General features: G+C 42.6%; 1 protein-coding gene across 1 annotated transcript in view; it reads left to right on the top strand.

The window, feature by feature from the left end:
• dnajc1 (DnaJ heat shock protein family (Hsp40) member C1) overlaps positions 1 to 26,271 on the top strand; it is a 115,071-nt gene that overhangs the window by 29,121 nt on the left and 59,679 nt on the right. Inside the window, exons 4-6 of the mRNA XM_033015510.1 lie at positions 6,170 to 6,335; positions 7,516 to 7,613; positions 13,731 to 13,824. Of these exons, the coding sequence (XP_032871401.1) occupies positions 6,170 to 6,335; positions 7,516 to 7,613; positions 13,731 to 13,824 (358 nt within the window). The remainder of the gene's footprint in view (positions 1 to 6,169; positions 6,336 to 7,515; positions 7,614 to 13,730; positions 13,825 to 26,271) is intronic.

Genomic DNA, 26,271 nt, shown 5'->3' with positions numbered 1-26,271 from the left:
GACCAATCTATCTATATTTATGTCCAAGTCGCCTATATATATCTCATACGGCAGGGGTCCCAGCACCGGGGTCCCTGCGGAACTCCACTGGTCACTGACCTCCAGCTTGAATATTGTCCTTGCACCGCAGCCCTCTGTCTTCTATCAGTAAGCCAGTTCTGAACCCATATGACAAATTCACTGTTAATTCTGTGCTTTTAATCTTCCGGATTGGACTACCATAGGGGACTTAATCAAATGCCTTACTAAAATTCATGTAGACAGTATCCACTGCCCTACCCTCATCGATCAACATTGATTAAACAGCCTCTTGTTTTTCTGAATACATTCATGGGGCTAGCACAGATTAATGCTACTATGCATGATTTGACCGAAAGCTATGGAAAAACCATCCTCTCTAATATTCCTGGTACCTATTTATAGACAAGGGAGATACCTTCAAGATCATGCTGGAGATCTTTATTCCAATCAGCATGCCTTATTCCTAGTTTACTAAATATTGCAGCTATCTATTCCCCAATGCTCTGCACATGATCATCCCATCTGTGAATTCTAATCATATTAGTACGCCGGTAGGGAAAGCAAATGGAAAGCATCATGGAAGGCTGACTATTATTGCAGGATGTATGGAGTGTAAAAGTAGGTAAGTTTGGTGCAAACTCTCACTGAGATAGCACCTGGTGTATTGCATGTAGATTTGGTATCCCTCTGTATATAAGGAAGGTAGAGAAATGTCGTAAGAATGGGTTGGACGTATACTCATTTGGAGTTTAAAATAATGTGTATTGTATTTGAAACATAAGTTTCTGGGGAGGATTGACTGGGTGGTTACAGAATTGACCCAGTGAGGTTATGTAGAATGTAGGGCAGCTTATTTCAGATGCCGATGAGGCATTTATTTTCAGAGTTGTAGATTTTTGAGATGTTTTACCCAGGAGTTTGAGGCAGAGACGTTCATTGCAAAGTGGAGATTGACGGGTATTGAATTACAAGGAAGTCCAGGGGTGTAGTGTAGAATGCGGGAATGTAAAGCTGAAGTTAACGATGGATCAGCTATGATATTGAATGGCAAAGCAGACTCGAGGCTTACTGCCTACCCCGACAATCCTTTCACGTGAGGCAGAGGTTCACTTGCACCTCCTCCAACCTCATCTATTGTATCCGTTGAACCAGGCGTGGACTCCTATATAAGGAGACAAAGTGTAGGCTTGGCGATCGTTTCGCTGAACACTTCCACTCAGTTCGTCTAGGTCTACGTGATTTCCCATTCCCATACTGATCTTTCTGTCCTGGGACTCCTCCACTGGAGTGAGGCCCAATGCAAATTGGAGGAGCAGCACCTCATATTTCCCTTGGGCAGCTTACAACCCAGCGGTATGAATATTGGACTTCTCTAACTTCAAGTAACTCTTGCTTTCCCTTGCTCACCATCCCTCCCCCAACCCTTCACTGTCCTCCTGATTAAATTTTACTGATTGTATGCCTCGTTGGCAACTTCCCCTCAGTGAACACTGATCCATTCTACATTTTCCTTGATCTTTGTCCCCTTTAATCTCTTGTTTTCATGCCTTACCCTTCCATATCTCTGTCTCCCTCTCCCCGACTCAGTCTGAAGAAGGGCCTTAACCCAAAACATCACCCATTCCTTCTCTCCATATTTCTTTCATATTCCTTTTGTAAGGTCTTTTGGAAAATCTGACTTTGTTTTGCTCTCTGTGGTAGGTGTTTTAAAAAACAGGGACTTAAAATATCAGCTGCTTTATCAGCTTTCAACTTTGATTGTTTTCTCTGGATGTCAGAGGTTGAGGGGAGACTTGATATATACAATTTTGAGAGAGACAGGGTAGTCAAATCCTCTTTGCCATGGTGGAAATGTATAACACTAGAATGCATAGCTATATGATGAGAGAGGACAAGTTTAATGGTGATGCGCGGGGCAAGCTTTTGACACTGAGAGTGGTGGGGGCCTGGAATGTGTTATCGGACGTGGTGGAACAGGCAGATATGATAGTGGCGTTTAAGATGCTTTTGGATGGGCACATGGAAGTGCAGGAAATAGAGAGATATAGATCATGTGCAGATAGATGAGATCAGTTCAGCCAGGCATCATGTTTGATACATTGTGGGCCAAGGCCCCATTCCTGTGCTGTACTGTTTTATGTTCTAGGGCAGAGAAATCTATAGACTCGCCATCTTCTGTGAGACTGAATTTCTACATACCAGAGTTTTAAATGACCGACTGCTTATCTTGTAGTTATATCCCCTTGTTCCAGGTTCTTCTACAAGAAAAAAACATCCTGACATCTACCTTCTCAAGCTCCCTTAATCTATCCACCCTCTCACTTTAGCTGACACCCTCTAATCCAGGCAGCATTCTGGTAAACTCCCTCTACACCCTCTCAAATGCTTCCTTGTAATGGGGTGATGAGAAATGGATGCAATATTCCAAATCCTGCCTAACCAAAGTCCTACAGAGCTACACCATGACTTCCTGACTCTTGTACTCAATTCCCCTAGCTATGAAGGCAAGCATACCATGTGCTGCCTTTACCACCCTGTCTACTGTGAGCAATGATCCCTCTGCACATTCACAGTTCTGAATCTATACGACCAAGTCATGGTGAATTCCGCACAACTTAATCTTCTGGATAAGTCTACCATGAGGGACCTTATAAAAACCCTTACTAAAATCCATGTATACAACATCTACTGCCTTACCTTCATCAATCTCCTTTGTCACCACCTCAAAAAAAAAAAACCTCAACCAAGTTAGGGAGACACGACCTGGTGGAAGCCGTCTCATTTAAAGTATTTAAAGTGGCGGTGGATGTATATTTGATAGATTCAGTGAAAGAGGTATGTAGAAATGTCATGGAAGAGGAGTTGAGGCCAGTATAGATCAGAAATCAGCCACAATCACATTAATGGGTGAGCTAAGCTCGAATACTGCCTGGATACAAGTACTGCAGATGCTGGTTAACAATAAAAAGGCAAAGTTCTGGAGTAACTCAACGGGTCAGGCAGCATCTCTGGATAACGAGTCTGCAGAAGGGTCCCGTGCCGAAATGTCACCTATCCATGCTCTCCAGAGGTGCAGCCTGACCCGCTGAGTTACTCCAGCGCTTGGACACGCTAGAGGCAGGAAACAGGTTCCTGATGTTGGGGGAGTCCAGAGCCAGGGGCCACAGTTTAAGAATAAGGAGTAAGCCATTTAGGACAGAGACGATGAATGACTTTTTCTCACAGAGAGTGGCGAGTCTGTGGAATTCTCTGCCTCAGAGTGCGGTGGAGGCAGGTTCTCTGGATGCTTTCAAGAGAGAGCTAGATAGGGCTCTTAAAAAATAGCAGAGTCAGGGGATATGGGGAGAAGGCAGGAACGGGGTACTGATTGGGGATGATCAGCCATGATCACATTGAATGGCGGTGCTGGCTCGAAGGGTCAAATGGCCTGCTACTGCACCTATTGTCTATTGACTGAATTTTGAAAAATGTCAACCAATATCTCCACTATCGCTGCAGCCATTTGAAAACCCTCGGGTGCAGGTCATTAAATGATTTGTCTGCCTTTAGCCCTGTAAGATTCTCTAAGCCTTTTTCCCTTGTGATTGGGATTTTTACAAGTTTCTTCTATCTTTTTTTTAATTAGCCCATCTGTTACCATGGGTTTCTTTGCAGTTTCTACCTCGGTGCAGAATGATGCAAAAAAATCATTTAATATCTTTGTCAAGCCCTTGGTGTTCACAAAAAAGGGGCAATCTTATTCAAACATATCCTAAAGGGGCAGGAAACTTGTTTGACTATCAATCGTGAAATATTAGAAGCTATTATTAAGGATGCAATAAAAGGGTCTTTTGAAATCTTCAAGGTTATCATGCAACAATGACAGGGTTTAATGAAATGGAACAACTTGATTACCCATTTAGTTCCCAGGGGAAACCACCCTTTTATGATTTGCTTTCTTCCTGAGAAGATTACAGAGAGTCGGTATGTCAAGGAGGACTCTCTCTAACTTCTACAGGTGCACGGTAGAGAGCATGCTGACCGGTTGCATCGTGGCTTGGTTCGGCAACATGAGTGCCCAGGAGCGGAAAAGACTACAAATAGTAGTAAACACTGCCCAGACCATTATCGGCTCTGACCTCCCTACCATCGAGGGGATCTATCGCAGTCGCTGCCTCAAAAAAGCTGGCAGCATCATCAAGGACCCACACCATCCTGGCCACACACTCATCTCCCCGCTACCTTCAAGTAGAAGGTACAAGAGCCTGAAGACTGCAACGTCCAGGTTCAGAAATAGCTACTTCCCCACAGCCTTCAGGCTATTAAGCTCAACTGAAACAAATCTCTGAACATTAATAGCCCATTATCTGTTTATTTGCACTTTATCTGCTTATTTATTGATGTGTGAATATATTTATATAATGGTATATGGACTCACTGATATGATATGTTTTGTGTTCATGCCTACTATATTCCGTTGTGCTGTTGCAAAGCAAGAATTTCATTGTCCTATCTGGGACATATGACAATAAACACACTTGACGACTTGTTCCTAATAAACTTGGAAAAATTGTCGATTCTCCATAATCTTACCTGCTAAGGATATTTCATGGTGGCTTTTTGCCTCCCTGATTGTAGTTCCTTGTACCTTGTATGCTTCCTAAGAAAAGTCGGTACACCCCTTTGCTGATCATCCTACCTTCATATTGTATCCAAAAAAACTCTCTTGGAAGTACATTGACAAATTCCACTCATCTAAACCCTTTGTCCAAAGGTTAACACTTGGCTACAGACAGGGTTAGGTATGCGGTGGGAATCCCATATGGGATGTGAAGTATGGGTGTGACGCATTACTTTTCTTGCAAGTTTAATGAGTATTTTTGCCAGTTGCGTTAAATACACTGAGTGCCATGAATCTCACCATTTGCTGCTACAGCAAGCCTTGGCCATTATGCACCAACAAAATTTGCCTATTTATGGTCTCTTCCAGTGGAAGTGAAAAATAAATTGTGCTTTCTCACTCCTGTGTTTTGCATGTTTAGTTGATAGCTTCACCAATTGCCTCCAATGGAAACTTTAGTTGGATTGACCAACAAGACTTGAAATCCAACAATACCCTATAATGCCCTATAATGGCTTAGTTGTGTGCTTTGTCCAATGGTCCAAGTAAAGCTTTGTTTTTTAGAGCAGATATACACTGATAATTGAAGATAATGTGGGTCATATAAATAATGAACACCGAGGATGCAAGTCACAAGAAGAGTATTATTTTGTTGTGGTTGATCATGTATATTGCATTGCACAGTCTTGCAAATTACCTATAATAGTAGAATTGTTATTGCCCCATTGACCTTGAACAATGTCATGGATATCTAGATATTTTTTTCTCTTTTGACTGTTTCGGAATTAGATTTAAAAAAACAAACGTCTCTTCTGTAATAATTGATAAATATGTAAATAGAGAACTACCTTCCAGATAATGTATGTGTTATATACTCATTTTAACAATTTGTGCTCGTGAATAAGATATTTCGTATAATCAAATGCAGATGCAGATTTTGCCATTCACAAAAATAGCATATTTGTGCTTATGCATGAGTGAAGACTATATAGTATTGTGCTGCATTCCAAATGCACAGCAAATTGAGCTATATTTAGTCTGTTCCTCATTTTGAAATAAAGGTTGTACTCCACAGAATGAAACGAGAAACAAGAAACGATACACTGGACTAACTGGCAAATTAGTGGAGGCAAAAGATATGCCATTATTTCAAGTTAAGCTTAAATGTTGGCTTTGACCCCTTGCCTCCACAGATGCTGCTTAACCTGGAGTTCTTCCAGCATTTTGTTTCTTGTCCAAATTCCAGCATCTGTAATCTCTTTTGTCCTCAGCATTAATTGAGAATGTAAGTGTTATGCGTGAATTAGCTTATTATTTTTATAAAAATGTCAACGATAAGCAATAATTAATGTAACTAATATTTTCAGTGGCATTGGTGACTAATTGTTGGTTCAAAGAAAAGCTGGAGAACAATATCTGGAAAGTTTTTTAGTAGTTTTAATGATGTTCCAATTTGATTTCATTGTGGTATGTAGAATAACTTTTTAATATATATGACCTTTTGGCAACTATTTCATATTTGGTATGTATTATATTTGCTGATTGCAGGTATAATGAGGTTTTGGAACATGGACTGCCAGATTGGCGACAGCCAGTTTTCTACTATCGTAGAGTGAGGAAGATGAGTAATGTGGAACTTTCATTGTTGCTTTTCATTATTCTGACTGTGGGCCATTATGCTGTGGTTTGGTCCATTTACTTTGAGAAGCAATTGGTAAGTTGATGTCAACGTAAAATGGATTATGCTGGTGTTGTAAAAAATTTAATATGGGGGGAGGGGGGAGAGCGGGGGGATCGGGAAGGGGAGGAGCGGGGGGATCGGGAAGGGGAGGAGCGGGGGGTTCGGGAAGGGGAGGAGCGGGGGATGTGAGAGTGGTGGGGGAGGGAGTGGGAGAGGGGTGGGGAAGGGAGAGGTGGGTGTGGGGGAGAGGGGTAGGGGAAGGGAGAGATGGGTGGGGGGGGGCAGAGGGGGGAGAGAAGGGGAATATTGGGGAGGGAGGTGGAGAGGGGGAGGAGATAGGGTGAGGAGAGAGTGGTGAGAGAGGGGTGAGGAGAATAGGGAATGGGGGAGGAGAGGGGTGAGGAAAGGGGCGAGGAGTGGGGGGGAGGGAGTTGGGAGGGGAGAGAGTGGGCAGGGGGAGGAGAGGGGAGGGGATGAGGATGGGGAGGGGAGGAGTGCAGGGAGGGTGAAGGGAGAGACGGGGAAGGGGGTTGGTAGAGGGGGAGAGAGGGGTAGGGGAGAGGGGAAGCAGGGGAGGGGAGAAGAGAGGTGGGAGAGGGGAGGAGAGAGGGTGAGGGGAAGAGAGAGGGGGGGGAGGGGGCTAGTAAAACAATCCCATCGAACTGTTCACCTCTTAATTCTATCCATACACCCTCAATGGACGATCCTCCAGTCTTGCCCATCCCTCAATCCTGTCCTGCCCTCCTATAATATCCCAGGCCATTAAGCAAAGTGAGCTGAATAGTTTTAACTTTTAGATGACATTGATGTGGAAGTATACGTGGTTGTCAGAGATGGTCTTTAATCATTTGTGACACTGAATTTGATATGGCAGCAAATTATTCTGGATTTTCTTTGATGCAAACCTCATTTTCTCAAAGAAGTTGTTGATACTTTTATTCAGATACATTAAGAGGTAGACTGCAAATAACTTTGGCCAGCTGCAGCTGGGACTGTAAAATGGTGCCAAATGGCACCTCTTGCATATGAACTCGGTGGGCAGCTCAGTGCGTACTGCACTAACTGGGGTGATTGTGCTTATGTACGGGGATAGTCTTGCAGATCTGTTTACAAAAAATGTATTTCACTGCACCTGGTACACGTGACAATAAAGAAACCATTGACCACAACTCATTTTGCAGTCATTGTAACCTTATTTTTCCTTCCTTTTCAGGATGACCTACTAAGCAAAAAGAAGCGAGAGAAAAAGAAGAAAACGAGTGGTAAGACTGCAGATGAAGGAAAAGCTGGCGTTCCTGAGAAAAATGAGAGGTAGCTTGATATAGACCAATTCTAATATTTGACTGTTATGTTATTGTATGACAATATTAGTTATTCGTAACTGAAATTAAAGATTAAAGATAAATATGTATCTTTTTCAGTGCTTTGCAGGTGTTCTGATATCATTTCTGGAGTTGTGACTATAATAGTTTTTGGTAAATGTATAATTAAATGATCTTGATAAATTAGAATATTGATTGACAAAAACCCTTCTGGTTAGTATCATTTTCACCTTGTCTTTATCGTGACTTTTCCTTGTCACGTTATTCTCCATATGGCAGATCTCCTCAGGTGCTATGTGAGATGTTCTGTTTTCATTTACGAGGATGTTGTCAGGACTAGAGGGTGTGAGCTATAGGGAGAGGTTGAGTAGACTGGGACTATTCCTTGGGGCACAGCAGGATGAGGGGTGATCTTATAGAGGTGTATAAAATCATGAGGAATACATTGGGTAGTTGCACAGTCCTAGAGTAGGCGAATCGAGGACATTGGTTTAAGGTGAATGGGAAAAGATTTAATAGGATTCTGAGGGGTAACTTTTTCACACAAAGGATGGTGGGCGTATGGAACAAGCTGCCAGAGGAGCTAGCTGAGGCAGAGACTATCCCAACATTTAAGAAACAGTTAGACAGGTACATGGATTACATAGAAACATAGAAAATAGGTGCAGGAGTAGGCCATTCGAGCCTGCACCGCCATTCAATATGATCATGGCTGATCATCCAACTCGGTATCCTGTACCTGCCTTCTCTCCATAGCCCCTGATCCCTTTAGCCATAAGGGCCACATCTAACTCCCTCTTAAATATAGCCAATGAACTGGCCTCAACTACCTTCTGTGGCAGAGAATTCCAGAGATTCACCACTCTCTGTGTGAAAAATGTTTTCCTCATCTCAGTCCTAAAAGACTTCCCCCTTATCCTTAAACTGTGACCCCTTGTCCTGGACTTCCCCAACATCTGGAACAATCTTCCTGCATCTAGCCTGTCCAACCCCTTAAGAATTTTGTAAGTTTCTATAAGATCCCCCCTCAATCTTCTAAATTCTAGCGAGTACAAGCCGATTGGACAGGTTTGGAGCTATACAGGCCAAACGCAGAAGGTGGGACTTGTGTAGCTGGGACATGTTGGCCGGTGTGGGTAAGTCGGGTCAAAGGTCCTGTTTCAACGCTGTATCACTCTATGACTCTATACCACTTCTGTTGTCCACGAGTTAATAGCCCACTGGCGCTTCTTGTGAATTTACCTGGTTAGAACACAGACCAGTACAGCACAGGAACATGCCCTTTGCCCGACAATGCTTGCGCTGGACAAGATGCTAAGATAAACCAATCTCATCTGCCTGCACATGATCCATCTTCTGCATAGTCATGTGCCTATCAGAAATCCTCATAAACGTCACCTCCCCTTAAATTATTTTTGCTGAGTCATCTCACTTTAAAGATTAAAATCTTATCTGGGTAAAAGTAGTACATATTCCTGGCGCAAAGTAAATGATTAGATGAGTAAAAAATGTGAGAACCAAAGTAAGTGGATGTAATGAGGATAATCCTTATCCTTATAACTAGAGCCAGGATTTTGCCATAAATGCCATGTGCCTTTTCATACCTTTTTGGATGATTTCAGGAAGATAATGCCTTTTTCACGATTGAGTGCCTAAATCAGCCTTTTTTTGCCGTTTTACCGTAACTTGCAAGAACATTTACACCACCGGGTCGAAACCCGGCTGTAAGTGGGTGTTTAGTGGTGATTGGAGAGGGGTACTTGGGAAAGGATCCAGTCTTTGCAAACTGGAGTCATGCTTTAAGTAGGTGTGAAGTGTTGGTTGGGGTTACCAGGGTTAAGTTTCTGTTTATCGAAACTGCAGTAGAACTCGTTCACTTCCGGTGGCGCTATGCTGGAGTAGAGGCACGCGCCAGCTAGCTCCACGCTAAATCCGAAGAAAACCGGGAGAAAAAACGGGACTGACCTGTTGAGAACTCACCGGCAGCTTGTGTTGCGGGTGAGAGTGACGTCATCAGACCGCGACTCCGGTGGTTTAATGTCGATACAACGTATTCCCCCAAAAGGGCAGGCAAGGAAACTCGGTAGGACTAAACCACCGGTGGAAGAAGTAGGCCTGACTGAAGCCTCGGGCTCAATTTCAGCGTCGTCCCAGGAGGAGGTTTCAAAACGGGTCCAGAAGACAAAGACTAAAAAAGTTGAAATGTTGGACCTTCGTACTTTTATTTCAAGAGAAATCTCAAGTATAAGAGAAGAACTGAAAAATGTTAAAGAAGAAATGAACTTTAAAGAAGAACTGAAAAATTTTAAAGAAGAAATCTCTGCTTCTGTTCAGACTGTTCGAGAAGAATTGTCAATCTGGAAGGTAGAAATGTCTGAAAAATTTAATAAACAAATGGAAGAATGTTAAACTTAATCTGATGGAATCTAACTTTAACTCTAGGTTGGATCCCATTATCGATACAGTAAATCAGCACGCAGCAGACATAGCTGAATTAGTCAATTGCCGATACATGCTGAAACTACAAAAGGAATTCTCTCCGAGACTAGGCGTTTAACAGACTTATTGAATAAAGTGACTGAAAAATGTATTGACTTGGAGAGACGTCAGAAATGCCAGAATCTAAGAATTGTTGGTGTTAAAGAGGGCAAAGAGGGAAATAAAAACCTCCGTGACTTTGCTGCAGATTTATTACAAAAAGTTTTAAATTTAGATTAAAGGCCTCTATTAGGTCGGGCACACAGAGCACTGAGACCTCGTCCGAGTGCTAGCGCCCGCCCCCCCCCCCCCCCCACCAAGACAACTGATACTGAAGGTGCAATACGACCATGTTTTGGATGACATCATGACAAAAATTGCTGGCAACAGAAATCTTTCATTCGAAGGCGACAGGATCAGTATATTCAGAGATTATCCTGTAGAGGTCGTTAAGAGGAGAGCGCTTTTCAATGAGACAAAAGGAATCCTTAAGAAGATACCAAATTTGAGATATGGACTGATGTACCCTGCAAAACTGAGAGTCACCTACATCAGAAGGAACATTTCTTCACCTATACCAAGCGAGTCATCATTACGGAAAAAATATGTTGACAGCAACTTCAACATTGTTGTGCAGAAAATTAGAGATGAAGTTGCATGCAACAAAATATAGATCTCAATAGACTAGATAATTGATGCTGTGGGGAGATTTGTTGCCAATGTGATCATTGCTACACTGGGCAGGTCAACTATCAAAGGAGTATTTATTGAGATCGGAAGTATTGGAGAAGACAAAGAGCTGAACTATTGCTCAGTTGTTTACATCTTCACTTGCTGTACTTTGTAGTTAAAGTTCCTGGCGATGTAGGTGAAGACATACAAGGAAAATATGAGAGGGTGATTTTAGCTAACACAGATCTTGAAGAAATACAAAACATAGCTAAAGTTCTCAAAGGTAGTTGTAATGCACAAGATATTGACATGAATGTAGAGTCTGTAGCTTGTTTCAGGTATGCACCAGTGACCTCAGCTGGGGTAGAAAGAAGTTTTTCACAACGGTAGCATAGTTTAACACCAGATAATTTGAAAAAATGGTGGCAGTTATGTGCAACCAGGCAACTTTGGTCATTTAATGTAGTATACCTGCCTATTTCAGAAATGTTTAGTGCCTAAACAGCCTGGCCCTACTTCTATATACTTTTAAAACTCTGTGTGTGGGTTTGGTGTGTGGTGTGTGTCCTTTGAATCGTCTCTCCTCGAAAAGCAAACGCAAAAACGGGGAGATTTTTACATATCTCGGTAGGAAACCTTATGATTTCCGAAATGCACTCCTCTCAAAATTCGGTCAATTATTTCCCCAGATTTTGAATTAAATTCTTCACAAAACTCACTTTAAAAAAAATAATCACCGCTTACCTGCTGCTGACGTCACAATGTCCACATGCCCACCAATCGAGGCCCACCTGCCTCTTGGCCCCGCCCCCTGCTGTGGATTAAAACATTGTTTATATCTTTTTGACAGCTTGCATTAGAAGGGACCCACTGTTTGTGGGGGCGGGTGGTTTGTGTGTGTGAGGGGGAGAGGGGGGCCTCCCTCTCAGCCCCCCCCCCCCTCTCTGCCCCACCTCCCTCTCTGCCGCCCTTCCTCTCTGCCCCCACCTCCCCCCTTCCCCTTCCTCTCTGCCCCCCTCTCTCTAGGGAGTGGTGAATATTGGGATCTATGGGTGAGTGGACGTGACATGGATAGGTAATGTTTTGGATCAAGATCTGTCTTCAGTCAGAGTATGAAGAAAGGTCTCAACATGAAACATTACCTATCCATGTTCTCCAGTGATGCTGCCTGACCTCCTGAGTTACACCACCACTTGTCATTTTGTGTGTTAATCAGCATCTGCAGTTCCTTGTTTCTATTTAAGCTCTTAAATATAACCACTGGTGCCCAATGAGATCTTGATATAAATATAAAGTTAGGGGAAGGAATCCCTGAGTGTGGGATCTACCAGAATTTGGAGATTTCCATTGGAACTGAAATGGATAATTTATCTGTGAATTTGGACCAAAAAATGAATAGAATTGGGCTTGGAAGTGATACTGCCTGTATTTCTATCCAGAAGTGTTTTCTGTTGATTTTATTCAACCTTTGCAACATTAAAACACAATCCCTCAAATGTTATGCATATATATGGTGATCCTCAGAAAAAAACAGTTTGTAAAATGAACATAGAACATATTGTTGGATGTAGAATTATTTGAAATCTTCTTAATGCGGCCACATTAAATTTGGTGTTGATGCTTGGTTCTTATCTATCATTCATGCTGTCAGGGTCAGACCTATGCAGGTCTCTGAAGAAAGGTTGGCCATGTGACCTTTTGCATAGTAGAATATGCAGGGTGAGCAGCTGCCTTGATAACTGATGGCTATTTATTTCCCAGATTAAAACTACATAGGATTTTATTTTAATGTTCTATGGATAAAAAAAGCTTTTTAAATGACAAAAAATACCATTCCCAAAACACTGAAATGTTGTGCATTGTGAATTTTGAAATCGGTTGTCAATAGGAAAATGTGTAAATTGATCATCTGTTTCGGAGAATAGAGCTGTCTCTATACTGCCTTTTATCAGAGAGGCACATAATCAGATTGATTAAATTTAAAGCAATTCCTAAGACTGGTACAGAAAATTAGATCGGTGCCTAATGTGAATGTGTGTGGGATTTGCTCATGCATGCACACACATTATGCAGAAGCATGCAATGAGAGGGGGAAAACCAGTGTGGTTGGCACACTTTTTAATAAATAAATAAATAAACAAACGAGGATCACCATGCCGACTTTTGCATTTTTCAATTCCCTCTACTCATCCTCATTCTATGCTTCTATGGTCTTGGCACATCTCTACCTTCTCCACTCCACCCCTGCTTGCTCTACCCCCGACCCAGATTATGGGGCCATGGCTGCACAGCACAGCTCACTAAACCATCTTCCTCCTGCTTGGTCACCAGCTACCCATTCCCCCACGAGCATGACCCAGACTGTTTGGGCTTTCTTGTTTTATTTTTATCTGTCCTGCATGCTGAGTTTTGTACTCTTGCATTCGTGCTCACACTCTCAGATGCCCGCGCAACCCCTCACTTGTGCATTCACACCCCACGTGTGCTCATGCCCCTTCCTGTGATTTGTCTGCTCTTGACTCCCACCCTTAGCTTTCCCTCCCTCGCCCTTCCACCTTCTTCCTGCCTGCTCATATTCTTTGTGGTACCCTTTCTCACTTTCCAGTGAGTAGGTTAGAAAAAATCCTTTAATTGCTGTGCACTTCCATATTGAAAATCAGACTGAAGAAGGGTCTCGACCCGAAACTTCACCCATTCCTTCTCTCCAGAGATGCTGCCTGTCCCGCTGAGTTACTCCAGCATTTTGTCTACTTTCATTCAGTGGTTCTGGTAGCCTGCGAGGTGAAAATCTCTTCTTCAATTTCTGCCGCTGATAATTTTTTCTCCAAGGCTGTGTTTGTAACGAATGGGCCAATAAAATGGAAAATCTCAACCTGTCCCAAAGTCTTGCATTGAACTTTCACTTTGGTTTTGCACAAAGTAATCTGTATTTTATTTCATTCTTGCCTATTTGCAGATCGATTGTAAAGCCTCAATGGCAGGACCTGTTGCCGTGCAAGATAGGAATCTGCTTTTATTTCATTCTGAAATCATTACCACAGTGCTATCAGGTAAAAAAAGAAACGCACGATGCTGTTAGATCTGTATTTAAATAATCATGGATGAAATAGTGCACAGATTCCCTAACACATTATACCACCTCCCACCCTGCCTCTAGCAAAAATACTATCCCTTGCTCTCAATTTTCCATCTCCATTGCATCCGTTGACAAGATTTGGCTCTCCACGCTCAGATATCTAAGATAGCCTCTTTCTTTCGAGATTGTTGCTCCCCCCAGCTCTCCACATCTGTAACCACCTCCATGTAAGCCCTGACAAAGTATTTAGGCAGCTGTGTCAACAACTGTATGACCAAAGGACTAGAATTCCCTCGGTGTTGTGCCGACCTCCTTGTGCCCTCCACTCCCAATGCAGCCCTCCTTAAATCTAACTTGATTACTCCTTGTCACTCATTAATATTTTAATTTTAGGGTATTTAGCTCCCACGATGTAGCCTGGAAACTATCTTACAGCACCTTTAAAAATATACTTTTCGGTAAATCTGGTTTTAAAATGTAAAATTTGTTTGCAAATAATGAAGCACTTCATTAGAACTCTGCCTCAGTTGCTGAGCTCTGCTTATTTTTATATTGAGCTCCTATTTTTTTTTTTTTTCCGTTTTGAGTAATTCTATGCTTTGACAAAAGGAGCTGAGCATTGTGTTGTGTACTTTCACGGTGAAATATACTCTATAATGCCTGATGGTACCACCTGTCCTCAATTGTGTTTTGCAGCTAGTTTAACATTGACCTTCAAAGACACTTTTGCCACCTGTTCTGAAATTTGGATCTTGGATATCTGGCAGCAGCCTGATGTGAGCTAAACCTGTCATTGTGATGACTTGGTTTAAAAAAAAATTCTCCTGCCATATGGTCGTGATTGATTCAGAAAATTACTGGCAGGTGTATGAAATTCGCCACCAGGAACAGAGGCACATGTGACTGAAAACTGCTTACAGATATTTTTGGTGACTATTTTAATTTGCTTTTTAAAAGAGAGAGTTTTCGATTCAAAAGCAAAAAGTTGCAGATGCTGGAAATCTGAAATAAAACAGAAAATGCTGGAATACTTTGATCAGCCAGCAACTGTGGAGGAAGGATATTTTGGGTTATTTTAAAAAATGTTTGTGCCTCCGTTCCATACAGGTGAATTTCATGTACCTGACAAATATTTTGAATTTGTTGAAAAATACAAGAAATATTTCTTTTCACCCAGGTCTTCCAATGACAGTCTTGGCTTACATTATTAGATGAAAGGTTGACCTAAAGCATTAACATTTTCCCTCTTTACAAATGTTACTTGACCAGCTGAATCTTTGCTGTGTTGGCTGATTTATCTGTATCTGCTTCCTACCCAGAAATTAATGTAACATTTCCATTAAGTAGAAGCAAGTTATCCAAAAATCTGTTAATGTCAATATTAGGAAAATAATCTTCTGTTACATAACCAAACAGCAACTGAAATCTATGATCAAACTGTACAGCCCTCATAGTCGCATAGCAACTGGCTCCAAACAATGAGAACTATCTGTTTAAGAAGGAACTGCAGATGCTGGAAAATTGAAGGTACACAAAATAGCTGGAGAAACTCAGCGGGTGCAGCAGCATCTATGGAGCGAAGGAAATAGGCAACGTTTCGGGCCGAAACCCTTCTTCAGACTCTTCTGTAGTTCTTTCCTTCGCAGTAGAGACTTAGAATGTTTTCCTAGAATGGAGGTGATTGTGATAGACTTTTAATGGTTTACTAGACCAACTGCAGACCCGTTGGGTCTGCTCCCCCAACGCAGCCGTTCCCTACCCGTAGCCCCCACGGGAGACGTGATCCTCCAACTCAAGCGGCTCAGGAATCAGCAGTGCGGCTGTTTTTAAATGGCGTCTTTGAGGCGAGATGCGGGCGCCAGCAGCCGTTATGGTCGCTGGCCAGCAGGAGGCGACAAAATGAGTGAGTGGGGGGGGAGAAGGACTTTATTAAAAAAGTGTACATAAACACGACGAAATTTAATGAGGAGTGGATACTTGGAATGAAAAGTGAAATCTCTACCGAAATGGAAAAAATCAGGGCGTTTGTGGGTCGGGTGTTAGTGTAGCAACGAATCAAAGGCTGGCAGCCACAAGTCAGAAACACACACAGCCAGACACACACAGAGTTTTAAATATAGATAGATAGAGAGTTAATAAACAATTATTTTACAGTAGATACAGACACTGAGTGTTGGATTTAGGACATGAATCTGGAAGTTGTATTTCTCTCTTAATAATCAGTGGATGCCGATGACTTCTAAGGAGGGAGCAAATTTAAGACTGTTGTATGCTCTGCGCATCTTAATAGATTAACTATTACTGGCTTTATAGCCTTATCTTTATTGACTTAACAGGTGGAAATATGTTCGTTAAAACAGCTTCAGTGTCTTACACTTTGCATTTATCCGATTCAGATTCAAACTTTATTGTCATTGTGCAGTGTACAGTACAGAGACAACGAAATGCAGTTAGCATCTCCCTAGAAGAGCGACATAGAATATGAGCAATAAATAAATATATTTACGTGCATACAGTCATAGTAGTGCAATTATATTTTTTCCTGGTGGAAGGAGTGTCCGGGGAGGGGGGGGGGGGGGTGATTGGCAATCACCGAGGTACAGTGTTGAGTAATGTAACAGCCGCAGGGAAGAAGCTGTTCCTGGACTTGCTGGTCCGGCAACGGAGAGACCTGTAGCACCTCCCGGATGGTAGGAGGGTAAACAGTCTGTGGTTGGGTTGAGAGCAGTCCTTGACGATGCTGAGCGCCCTTCGTAGACAACGCTTGCTTTGGACAGACTCAATGGAGGGGAGTGAGGAACCGGTGATGCGTTGGGCAATTTTCACCACCCTCTGCAGTGCTTTCCGGTCGGAGACAGAGCAGTTGCCATACCATACTGTGATACAATTGGTAAGGATGCTCTCGATGGTGCAGCGGTAGAAGTTCATCAGAATCTGAGGAGACAGATTTATGTTCATTATTTGAAATTGAGTTGCTGTTCTCCCCATAATTTGTTATGAATCACTCATCATTTTGAAAGTTAATCATCAATACAAATCATAGAAAATAGATTACATGGGTAAACTAGCAAGAAATATAAAAACAATTATGTTATATAAAAGCACTAGAGATTCTATGGAAATAGGAAGAATGGCACAAATATTAGATGATTAGTCTGGAGAGTTAACATAAATAAGAATTTTGTAAATACTGAACAACTGTGTTTCTGGTAGATGGCAATCACGTCATCTCTACAAGAATCATGGGGCAAAAGGAGGAGGTATCTAAAAGCTATCGCTATCGTTAGAGAAAACGTACCTGGCAAACAAATGTGAATAAAGGATAACAAGTTGGATGAACCTGATTGCAGAGATAATATGGGCGTGGTGGCACAGCGGCAGAGTTACTGCCTTACGGGGCCAGGGACCTGGGTTTGATCCTGATTACGGGTGCTTGTCTGTACGGAGTTTGTATGTTCTCCCCATGACCTGCGTGGGTTTTCTCCGCGATCTTCGGTTTCCTCCCACGCTCCAAAGAGTACAGGTTTGTAGGTTAATCGGCTTGGTATAAATGTAAAGTTGTCCTTAGTATGTAGGATAATGTTAGTGTGCGGGGATCAGTGGTCGGCATGGACTTGGTGGACCGAAGGGCCTCTTTGCGCTTTGTTTATAAACTAATTCTGCTATTACATGTATTTTTGTAATGAAAATTAGATATAATGTGATTTTGATTTGAGGAACGCTATATGTATTATGTGGGCAAGATTGGTTATAACACAATTTCTATTGAGAGCTAGGGAACCACTTAAGAGTTGCTTTGCAAATTGGCAAACAGATAAAACACTGTCTTTAAATAAAACAGTCCAGGAAAAAAAAGTTCATTGCAAGTTTTCATTGAAATTGACATGAATTGCTTCTATTGACACCTTTGCAATGATACTCCGTTAAACAATGTAACATCCAGTCTTTAATATTTTCAGTGTGCAGTTACAAAAGTAGATGTAGCTATTTTAATTTTAATTTTATAATAGCTTTATTTTTTAAATATGTGGTAGAAATAACTTTTTTCTTGCAAGTCTGAAACATTCTAGCCCCTAATGCCCTTTATGCCCATTTACACAATTGTTTTTATAACTTGATTTTCTATAACATGAGGTTTCTTAAGAATGTTAGTGTCTAGAGAGGATCAGAATTGCAATAACAAAGTTACTTTTCTCACAGCATAGCTCAAGCCCAGGACCATCTGGCAAGTATGAGGTGTTGGGGAGCAAAGTATACAGTTGATGGCAGACCCTGTAAGCGTGCTGGAGAGAGGAAATCTTCCTTGTACTTGAGCATTTCTGGATACAGTCTCGTCAGCTTTTATTGTTTGGAATCATTTTGACCTATCAAAGATCAATTATTGATATGAGGAAACCAGGAACTGCAGATGCTGGTTTTACAAAATAGACTCCCAAGTGCTGGAGTAACTCAGCGGGTCGGGCAGCATCTCTGGAGAAGTTTAATTAGTAACTTTACAGGAAAGGATTCTTTGATCATTAATATAACGGAATTTCATAATTAGTTTGAAATTGAGGTTAGGTCTGATCCTAGGGTCTTTAAATTTAAAGTTAATTTGGAAGCAAGAGACATATCGGCAGAGTTAGATTTCAGAATTCGATTAGAGGATAAGCAATGGCAAATAAAAAATTCAGTGATTATTTCTTTATGTAATTCCCTTAAGGAATTAAAAACCACAGGAGAAGTAGCTAATTAGAGAAAAACGGTGAAGTGACAGGAGCAGTCTTATTAAGAATGAAATCATTTCAATGATAAGGCAGCACTTCCCAACCTTTTCATTACCACAACCCCGGAATATTTGTGTTATCCCACAATGCCACAAGCAAAGTGTGATAAGTATGTGTTGCAATGGCCTTTTGAGTCTTTATACTGTAAGTGGATTATTTTAACACCCCACTGAATAGGAAAATGCCATTGACAGTAAATCATCGATCCTAGATGTGAACAATTAAATAAAAATAATAATATCTTGTTAAAGATCTTTGTGATCTCAGATTGGTTGTGATCCGAAGATTGGAAACTGCTGATGGAATGAGATGCAAGCAGACATGGGTAGAATTGAGTGACTTGGTTGTGAGTTAAAATTGCATATAACCCCATGATAAGCAGCTGTGATGCATAATGCAGAGCTGGGTTTGTTTCATATTTATAATTTTAACGAGTGAACAAGTTCTTGACGAAGTAGTGAATTTCATAAGTGTTCAGTTAAGATCCTACAAAAGTATATCAGAATTAAAATGAAACGGTCACATTTAGAATTAGTCAGAATTAATTATCGTAGAAATTGGCCCTTCAGCCCATCTTGTCCATGCCGAATATGATGCATTTTTACACTAATCCCATTTGCCCATTAGGCCCGTAACCATTTACTCCTTCCCTATCCAAGTAATCCAATTAGCTATGAATAATGAGCCAGATTTAGTTAATAACATATAGTGCATGAACAGCACCAGTAACTCTAGTTTTATTCGTCACTTGCACATAAAGTGCAAGTGAAATGAATTTGCCAGCAGCGGTACAATGAAAAAAAGAACACACAAAATCACAATAAAAATGTAACATAAACATCCACCACAGCATTCATCACTGTGGTGGAAGGCATAAAATTTGGCCCGTCCTCCATTTCCCCCATGGTCGAGTCCTCAACCCTCCGCAGTTGCCGCTGCGGGCATCCAGATGTGTAGACAAGGTAAAGTCCAGTTAAGTCCTGAATCGGTGCTACTCCATCGGAGACCACAGCTTCAGGTTGGTGTAGGCCGCAGGCCGGCTGTCAAAGATCTAAAGTCCCCGCAGCCGGAAGCACCGCAGACCGCAGGACCGGCAGTCGGAGCTCCTCTCCAGGGGTCCCCGGCGAGGGATCCCGCTCCTGATAGTAAGTCCACGCCGCACCCGCGGTTAGAAGTTGGCCGCGGTCAGAGCTCTTCTCCTCCAGGGTCCCCAACGAGGGATCCAGGCAGCAGACGCCGCGCCAGCCGGAAGCACCGCAGTTCACAGCTTCTGGATGATGTAGGCAGCGGGCCGGCGGTCGGAGCTCTTCTCCTCCCGGGTCCCCAAGGAGGGATCCCAGGCTGCGGACGCTGCGCCAGCTGGAGCTCCGCAGATCGCGGCTTCAGGCTGCCGTGGGCCAGCGACCGGAGCGCTCCCCTCTGGCGACCCCCGGCGAGGGCTCGCCCGCTCCGCGACGAAAGAGTCCACGCTGCGCCCGTGGGTGAAGCCCCGGGCACGTCTCTGGGAAAGGCCGCACCGATACTCGATGTTAGGCCACGGGGGAGGCGACATGGAAAAAGTCGCCTCTCCATGGAGGAGACGACCAAAATGGTTTCCCCCTTACAAGACGTACAAAGAAAAATTAAAAACATACATTAGGACATACTAAAAAAACTAAAAAAGTAGAAAGAACTAACACGCTGCTGGCAGGGCTGCCGGCTTGCTGCGCCCCCACCGACCACAAGGTAAAGCTGAAACAAAATGTGTGCAAAAATGTAAAAGCTAACAAATTATGATGACTGAGATTCAAAGAACACAAGGCGACAATTCGACAATTAGTGTTGGCGTTAACAAAAGGAACGTAATTGATTTTTTAAAAAATTACAATTGGGAAGAGAGCGATGCAAATCCTTTTAACTGATAACTGATATTGTAAATTACAAAACAAAGTAAATCTGAATAATTAGCATTATTAATTACTGTGGAGAACCTACCAAAATGAATGTGACAAAAATAACTAAAAGTAATGAGAAAACAAGGCCAGAAGGAATGACACCTTTACGGGAGCAAATTCTGGCCAGTCACGTGTTGTGATTGATTCGCAAATGATGGATTAGAAAATTGTGTAATGCCTTGAAGTTATGAGAGAAACCAGGAAATTATAACATAACACCTGTTGTCAGGGATTTCCTAGAATCTAGAGTTAAGAATATTAAGAGCCAATATGAATTAGTGATGGATAGATTATGTCCGATGAATCTTGACCTATTTGGTGAAGACTTGATTTGTAAACAACATGCCAATGCTACAATTCTTCAATTTGATAACACTCCTCTCATAGAAGCATAGAAAATAGGTGCAGGAGGAGGCCATTCGGCCCTTCGAGCCAGCACCACCATTCATTGTGATCATGGCTGATCATCCCCTATCAGTAACCCGTGCCTGCCTTCTCCCCATATCCCTTGACTCCACTAGCCCCTAGAGCTCTCTAACTCTCGCTTAAATCCATCCAGTGACTTGGCCTCCACTGCCCTCTGTGGCAGGGAATTCCATAAATTCACAACTCCCTGGGCATTCTAGGCATTCTCCCTAGGCATTCTACAAACTCTCTTTCTTGGGGTCCTGAACCAACCTGATTTTCCCAGTCTACCTGCATATTGATATCCCCTATCACCACAGTGGCATTACCTTTGTTACATGCCAGTTTTAACTCCTGCTGCAACTTGCACCCTACATCCGGGCTACTATTTGGCGGTCTGTACATAACACCAATTAGTGTCTTCTTGCCTTTACAATTCCTCAACTTAATCCACAGTGACTCTTACCTCGTCAGTCCCTATATCTTCCCTCGCAAGGGACTGAATTCCATCCCTCACCAGCAGAGCTACCCCCCTCCTCTGCCCACCTGCCTGTCCTTTCTATAGGATGTATAACCCTGAATATTAAGTTCCCAGGCCCGATCCTCCTGCAGCCACATCTCAGTAATCCCCACAATGTCATATCTACCAACCTCTAACTGAGCCTCATGCTCATCTACTTTACTTCTTATACTTCGCGCATTCATATACAATACTTTTAATTCCTTACGCACCTCACCTTTCACATCGATCCCTATTACACTTGGCCATACACTCCTATCCCTTTGTGAGCTTCCGTTCCCATTAATTCTGGGGTCATTAACCATCCGTTTACTATCTTTCCCTCTAACTCCGTCCTCGACTATCCCATTTGACACCCCACCCCCCTTATTCAGTTTAAAACCACCCGTGTAGTAGTGACAAACCTGCCTGCCAGAATGCTGGTCTCCCACCTGTTAAGGTGTAATCCGTCGTTTTTGTACAGTTCCCCCTTATTCCAAAACTGATCCCAGTGATCTAAGAATCTAAATTCCTGCCCCCTGCATCAGTTCCTCAGCCACACATTCAGGTCCGGTATCTCCCTGTTCCTGCTCTCGCCAGCACGAGGAACTGGAAGCAAACCGGAGATAACAACCCTGGAGGTCCTGCTTTTCAGCATTTTTCCGAGCTCTCTAAAGTCACGCTGCAGAATATTCATTCCCTTCTTTCCGACATCATTTGTGCCGACATGCACTACCACTTCCGGCTGTTCACCTTCGCCATTGAGGATTTTCTGCACTCTGTCCGTGACATCCTGGCATCAGGAAGGCAGCACACCATCCTCGAATCCAGTCTGTTCCCGCAGAAACCCCCTATCCACCTATCATTGGCCAGCGGGTCAGGCAGTATCTCTGGAGAAATTTTTTTGTGTGACGTTTCTGATCGAAACTGTGGATGGATTTTCTTGTAGGCTCGTGTGAGGTTTGATATCAAAAGGCTAGAGTATTTTTTCAGTTGTGAAAAGATGGGAACATTGTAGGTCCCAAAGAAGCTTGTGGATTTGAAGCTACTATTTTTAAAGTAATTGACAGGTAGAGAAGGGTCCAAAAGGCTTAAGGAATGCTGGCCTTTATATCCACAGCATTGAGAACCAGAAGTTAGACGTCGAGCTTCAGCAGCAGAAAACTTTGGTTAGTCTACATAATTCGTAATCGGCTTTGTCCTATTTATTGGAACCTGAATGAAGAATGCCATCACAATACACCTTTGCCGAAAAGAGTGGTATGCACAAAGAGTGGATGGGTTTTAAAAATCAGTAAATTATAGCCACGAATGTAGTAAAGAAGAACAGAATGAGATTAAGAACCTTCTAAACTCAAAATGAATTGAGCAAGCATTTATCTATATGCAGAGGTACCCTGAAGGCAGACAGAAGTCATGGTGGGGAAAAAACAATTGCTAGAGATCTTAAACAGTTGATGTGTCTTCATAAGGGATAGGAGTAGAATTAGGCTGGGAAGTTGGGAAGACGTATGCAGACTTCTCAGCAGAGGCCTTGGCTTTGTTTCCTAGATCCCGACCTTAATGAATTCGCTATTCTCTGCTCCCAGCTCTGCCATTTTTTCTCTTTCACTTTCCTTTCCGATCTGTCCTTTCCTGATCCCAAGCAATCATCCCTTGGGTAAGGCCTCAGCTTCAACCACATCGGAATGGATTTTGACTCCAATAACCCCATGAATTTTAATACCCATGTGATTTATCCCCTTCACATTTCCCTGGCACCATCTTTCTTCCCAGTTCTACATCCACTATATTTTCATTATCTGCTTCTGATCTTTCCCTCTGATTCTAAATGATCAGTTCTCCGAAAAAGCCTTGGGTTTCCCCTCCACGTTCGCATCTTAATGAAGTCTGAGGTCAACATTCGTAATTTCAACCACTTTCAATGCGATTCACCACCAGATTATTTTACCTTTTCCTCTGCTGACATCATTCTGAAGAGACCATTCCCTTTATGACTCTCTGGTTCACTCTACTATTTCCACCAATCAGTCCCCTTCTCCTGTGGTTGTAAAACAACCAAGAGTATAATACCTCTCCGTCCACCCTCCTTGCCAACATTCAAGGCCCAAGTAGTCCTAGATAAAGTCTAGGACCAGAGGGCACAAACTCAGAATAACAGGATGTATATTTAGAATGGAGATGAGGAGGAATTTCTTTAGCTGGAGGATGGTGAATCTGTGGAATTTATTCCCACAGGTTGTGGTGGGCAAGTAATTGGATGTTTTTAAAGTGGAGATTGATAGATTCTTGATTAGTAACGTTGTCAAAGATGATGGGGAGAAGGGAGGAGAATGGGGTTGAGAGGAAAAATTAGATCAGCCTTGATTGAATGCCGGAGCAGACTCAAATCAGATGAATGGCCTAATTCTTCTGTCTTATGATCATATGAAGCAATTCATTTACACTTCCAATCTGGTATTGGAAAATCATTGTCCTGTGTACCTAGATACAGTGAAGAGTTTTGTTTGCATGCAATCAAGTTAACCCATAATATATCAATACAATCGAGCCATGCACAAATACACCACAAAGTGCAAAATACCAGATTGCAGAATATAGCATTAGAGAGAGTGTAGATAACAAAGTGCAAGGTCTACAATGAGCTATTTTGGGAGATCAGAATTGCATCCTATCTTAGGAGAGGACCATTCAGTAGTCTGATAACAGCGAGGAAGCAGCTGTTACTGAGTCTGATGGAATGTCCTTTCAAAAGTTTGCATCTTCTGCCCAAAGGCTGTAAATAGCCCTTGATTATATTGGCTGCTTTCCTGAGATTAAATAATACTTGTATGTAAATACAAACAAGTCAAACTCGAGTACAATAGGTAGAGCAAAGGGGAAGTTGCATCAGTCTTCACAGTGGAAGACACCAGCAACGCGCCTGAAATTCAAGAGTCGGGGTGGAAGTTAGTGGAGTGGCTATTACTAGGGAGAAGGTGCATGGGAAGCTAAAAGGCTGAAGGTGGATAAGTCACCTGGACCGGATGGACTGCACCCTAGGGTTCTGAACAAGGTGGCTGTAGAGATTGTGGAGGCATTGACAGTGATATTTCAAGAATCACTAGAGTTGGGAGCGGTCCCAAATGATCGGAAAATTGCCAATATTATCCAGCTGCACAAAAAGGGAGTAAGACAGAATATTGGAAACTATAGGCCGATACGACTGATTTCAGTGGTTGGTAAGAGCTTAGAGTCTATTGTAAAGGATGAGGTTGCGGCGTACTTTGAAGTTCATGAAAAAATAGTCATGGCTTTGTGAAGGGAAAGTCTCGCTTGACAAATTTGCTGGAATTCTTTAAAGAAGTAAATAGGACAGACAAAGGAGAGTCAGTAGAGGTTGTTTACTTAGATTTTCAGAAAGCCTTTGATAAGGTGCTTCACTAGGCTACTAAGTAAGATGCCTGGGGGCAGATACTAGAATGGATAGCAGGTTGGCTGGATGGCAGATGACAAAGAGTGGCAATAAAGGGGGGATTTTCTGTTTGGCTGCCAGTGACTAGTGGAGTTCCTCAAGTGTCGGTGCTGGGGCCGCTGCTCTTCACGTTGTACATCAATGATTTGGACGAGGGGATTGAAGGCTTTGTGGAAAAGTTTGCGGATGATACGAAAATAGGTGGAGGGGCAGGTAGTGTAGAGAAAACAAGGATTCTGCAGAAGGACTTGGACAGGTTAAGAGAGTGTGCAGAGAAGTGGCAGATGGAATATAGTGTAGCAAAGTGTAGAGTCATGCATTTTGGTAGTAGGAATAAAGGCATAGACTATTTTCTAAATGGGGAGAGAATCCAGAAATCGGAGGCGCTAAGGGACTTGTGAGTGCTGGTGCATGATTCCCAAAATGTTAATCTGCAAGTCGAATCAGTGGAAAAGAAAGTAAACTCAATGCTCAATATTGTGAGCAATTTGGGACACTATATCTGAGGAATTGATGTGCTGGCTCTGGAGAGGATCCAGGGGTTTACAAGAATGATCCCAAGAATGAGTGGGTTAACCTATGATGAGCTTTTATTGGCATTGGGCCAGTACTCGCTGGAGTTTAGAAGAAACATACAGGGGGGACCTCATTGAAACATACAGAATAGTGAAAGGTTCGTATAGAGTGGATGTGGAGATGATGTTTCTAGTGGGAGAGTCGAGGATTAGAGATCATAGCCTCAGAATTAAAGGACTTTCTTTTAGGAAGAAGATGAGGAGAATTTCCTTTAGTCAGATGGTGGTGAATTTTGGAATTCTTTACCACAGAAGGCTGTGGAGGCCAAGTCAGTGGATATGTTTTAAGCAGAGATAGATAGATTGTTGATTAGTACAGGTGTCGGAGGTTATGGGGAGAAGGCAGAAAGCGATTAGGAGGGAGAGATAGATCAGCCATGATTGAATGGTGGAGTAGACTTGATGGGCTGAATGGCCTAATTCTACTCCTATCCCTTATGAACATGATACAGTATAGAATATAGCTCTCAGCATTATAGCACATCAGTTCCAATGTGCTAAAGGTGAATCGGATAGTAGCTAACTTATAGTAGGACCATTTAGTATCCTAATAAGAGGGGAAGAAACTGTTCCTGAGTGGTGGTGGACACTTTTAAGCTTCTGCCGCATGGGTGCAGGGAGAAGAAGGAATGACTAGGTGGGACAAGTCTATGATTATGCTGGCTCCTTTTTGTGTTGGATTATGTTTGCGTGGTGGGAGTGTCCCGGGAAGCCGCGCGGGCCCGATCCACCCGCCAATCAACTGCGCCCCAGACGACGACCGGAATGTGCCCCGGAAGGCTCGACTT

Source organism: Amblyraja radiata, chromosome 2, assembly GCF_010909765.2.
Source record: "Amblyraja radiata isolate CabotCenter1 chromosome 2, sAmbRad1.1.pri, whole genome shotgun sequence".
Lineage (NCBI taxonomy): Eukaryota > Metazoa > Chordata > Chondrichthyes > Rajiformes > Rajidae > Amblyraja > Amblyraja radiata.
The sequence above is the reverse complement of the archived record's forward strand: the minus strand, read 5'-3'. Positions and strand labels throughout refer to the sequence as shown.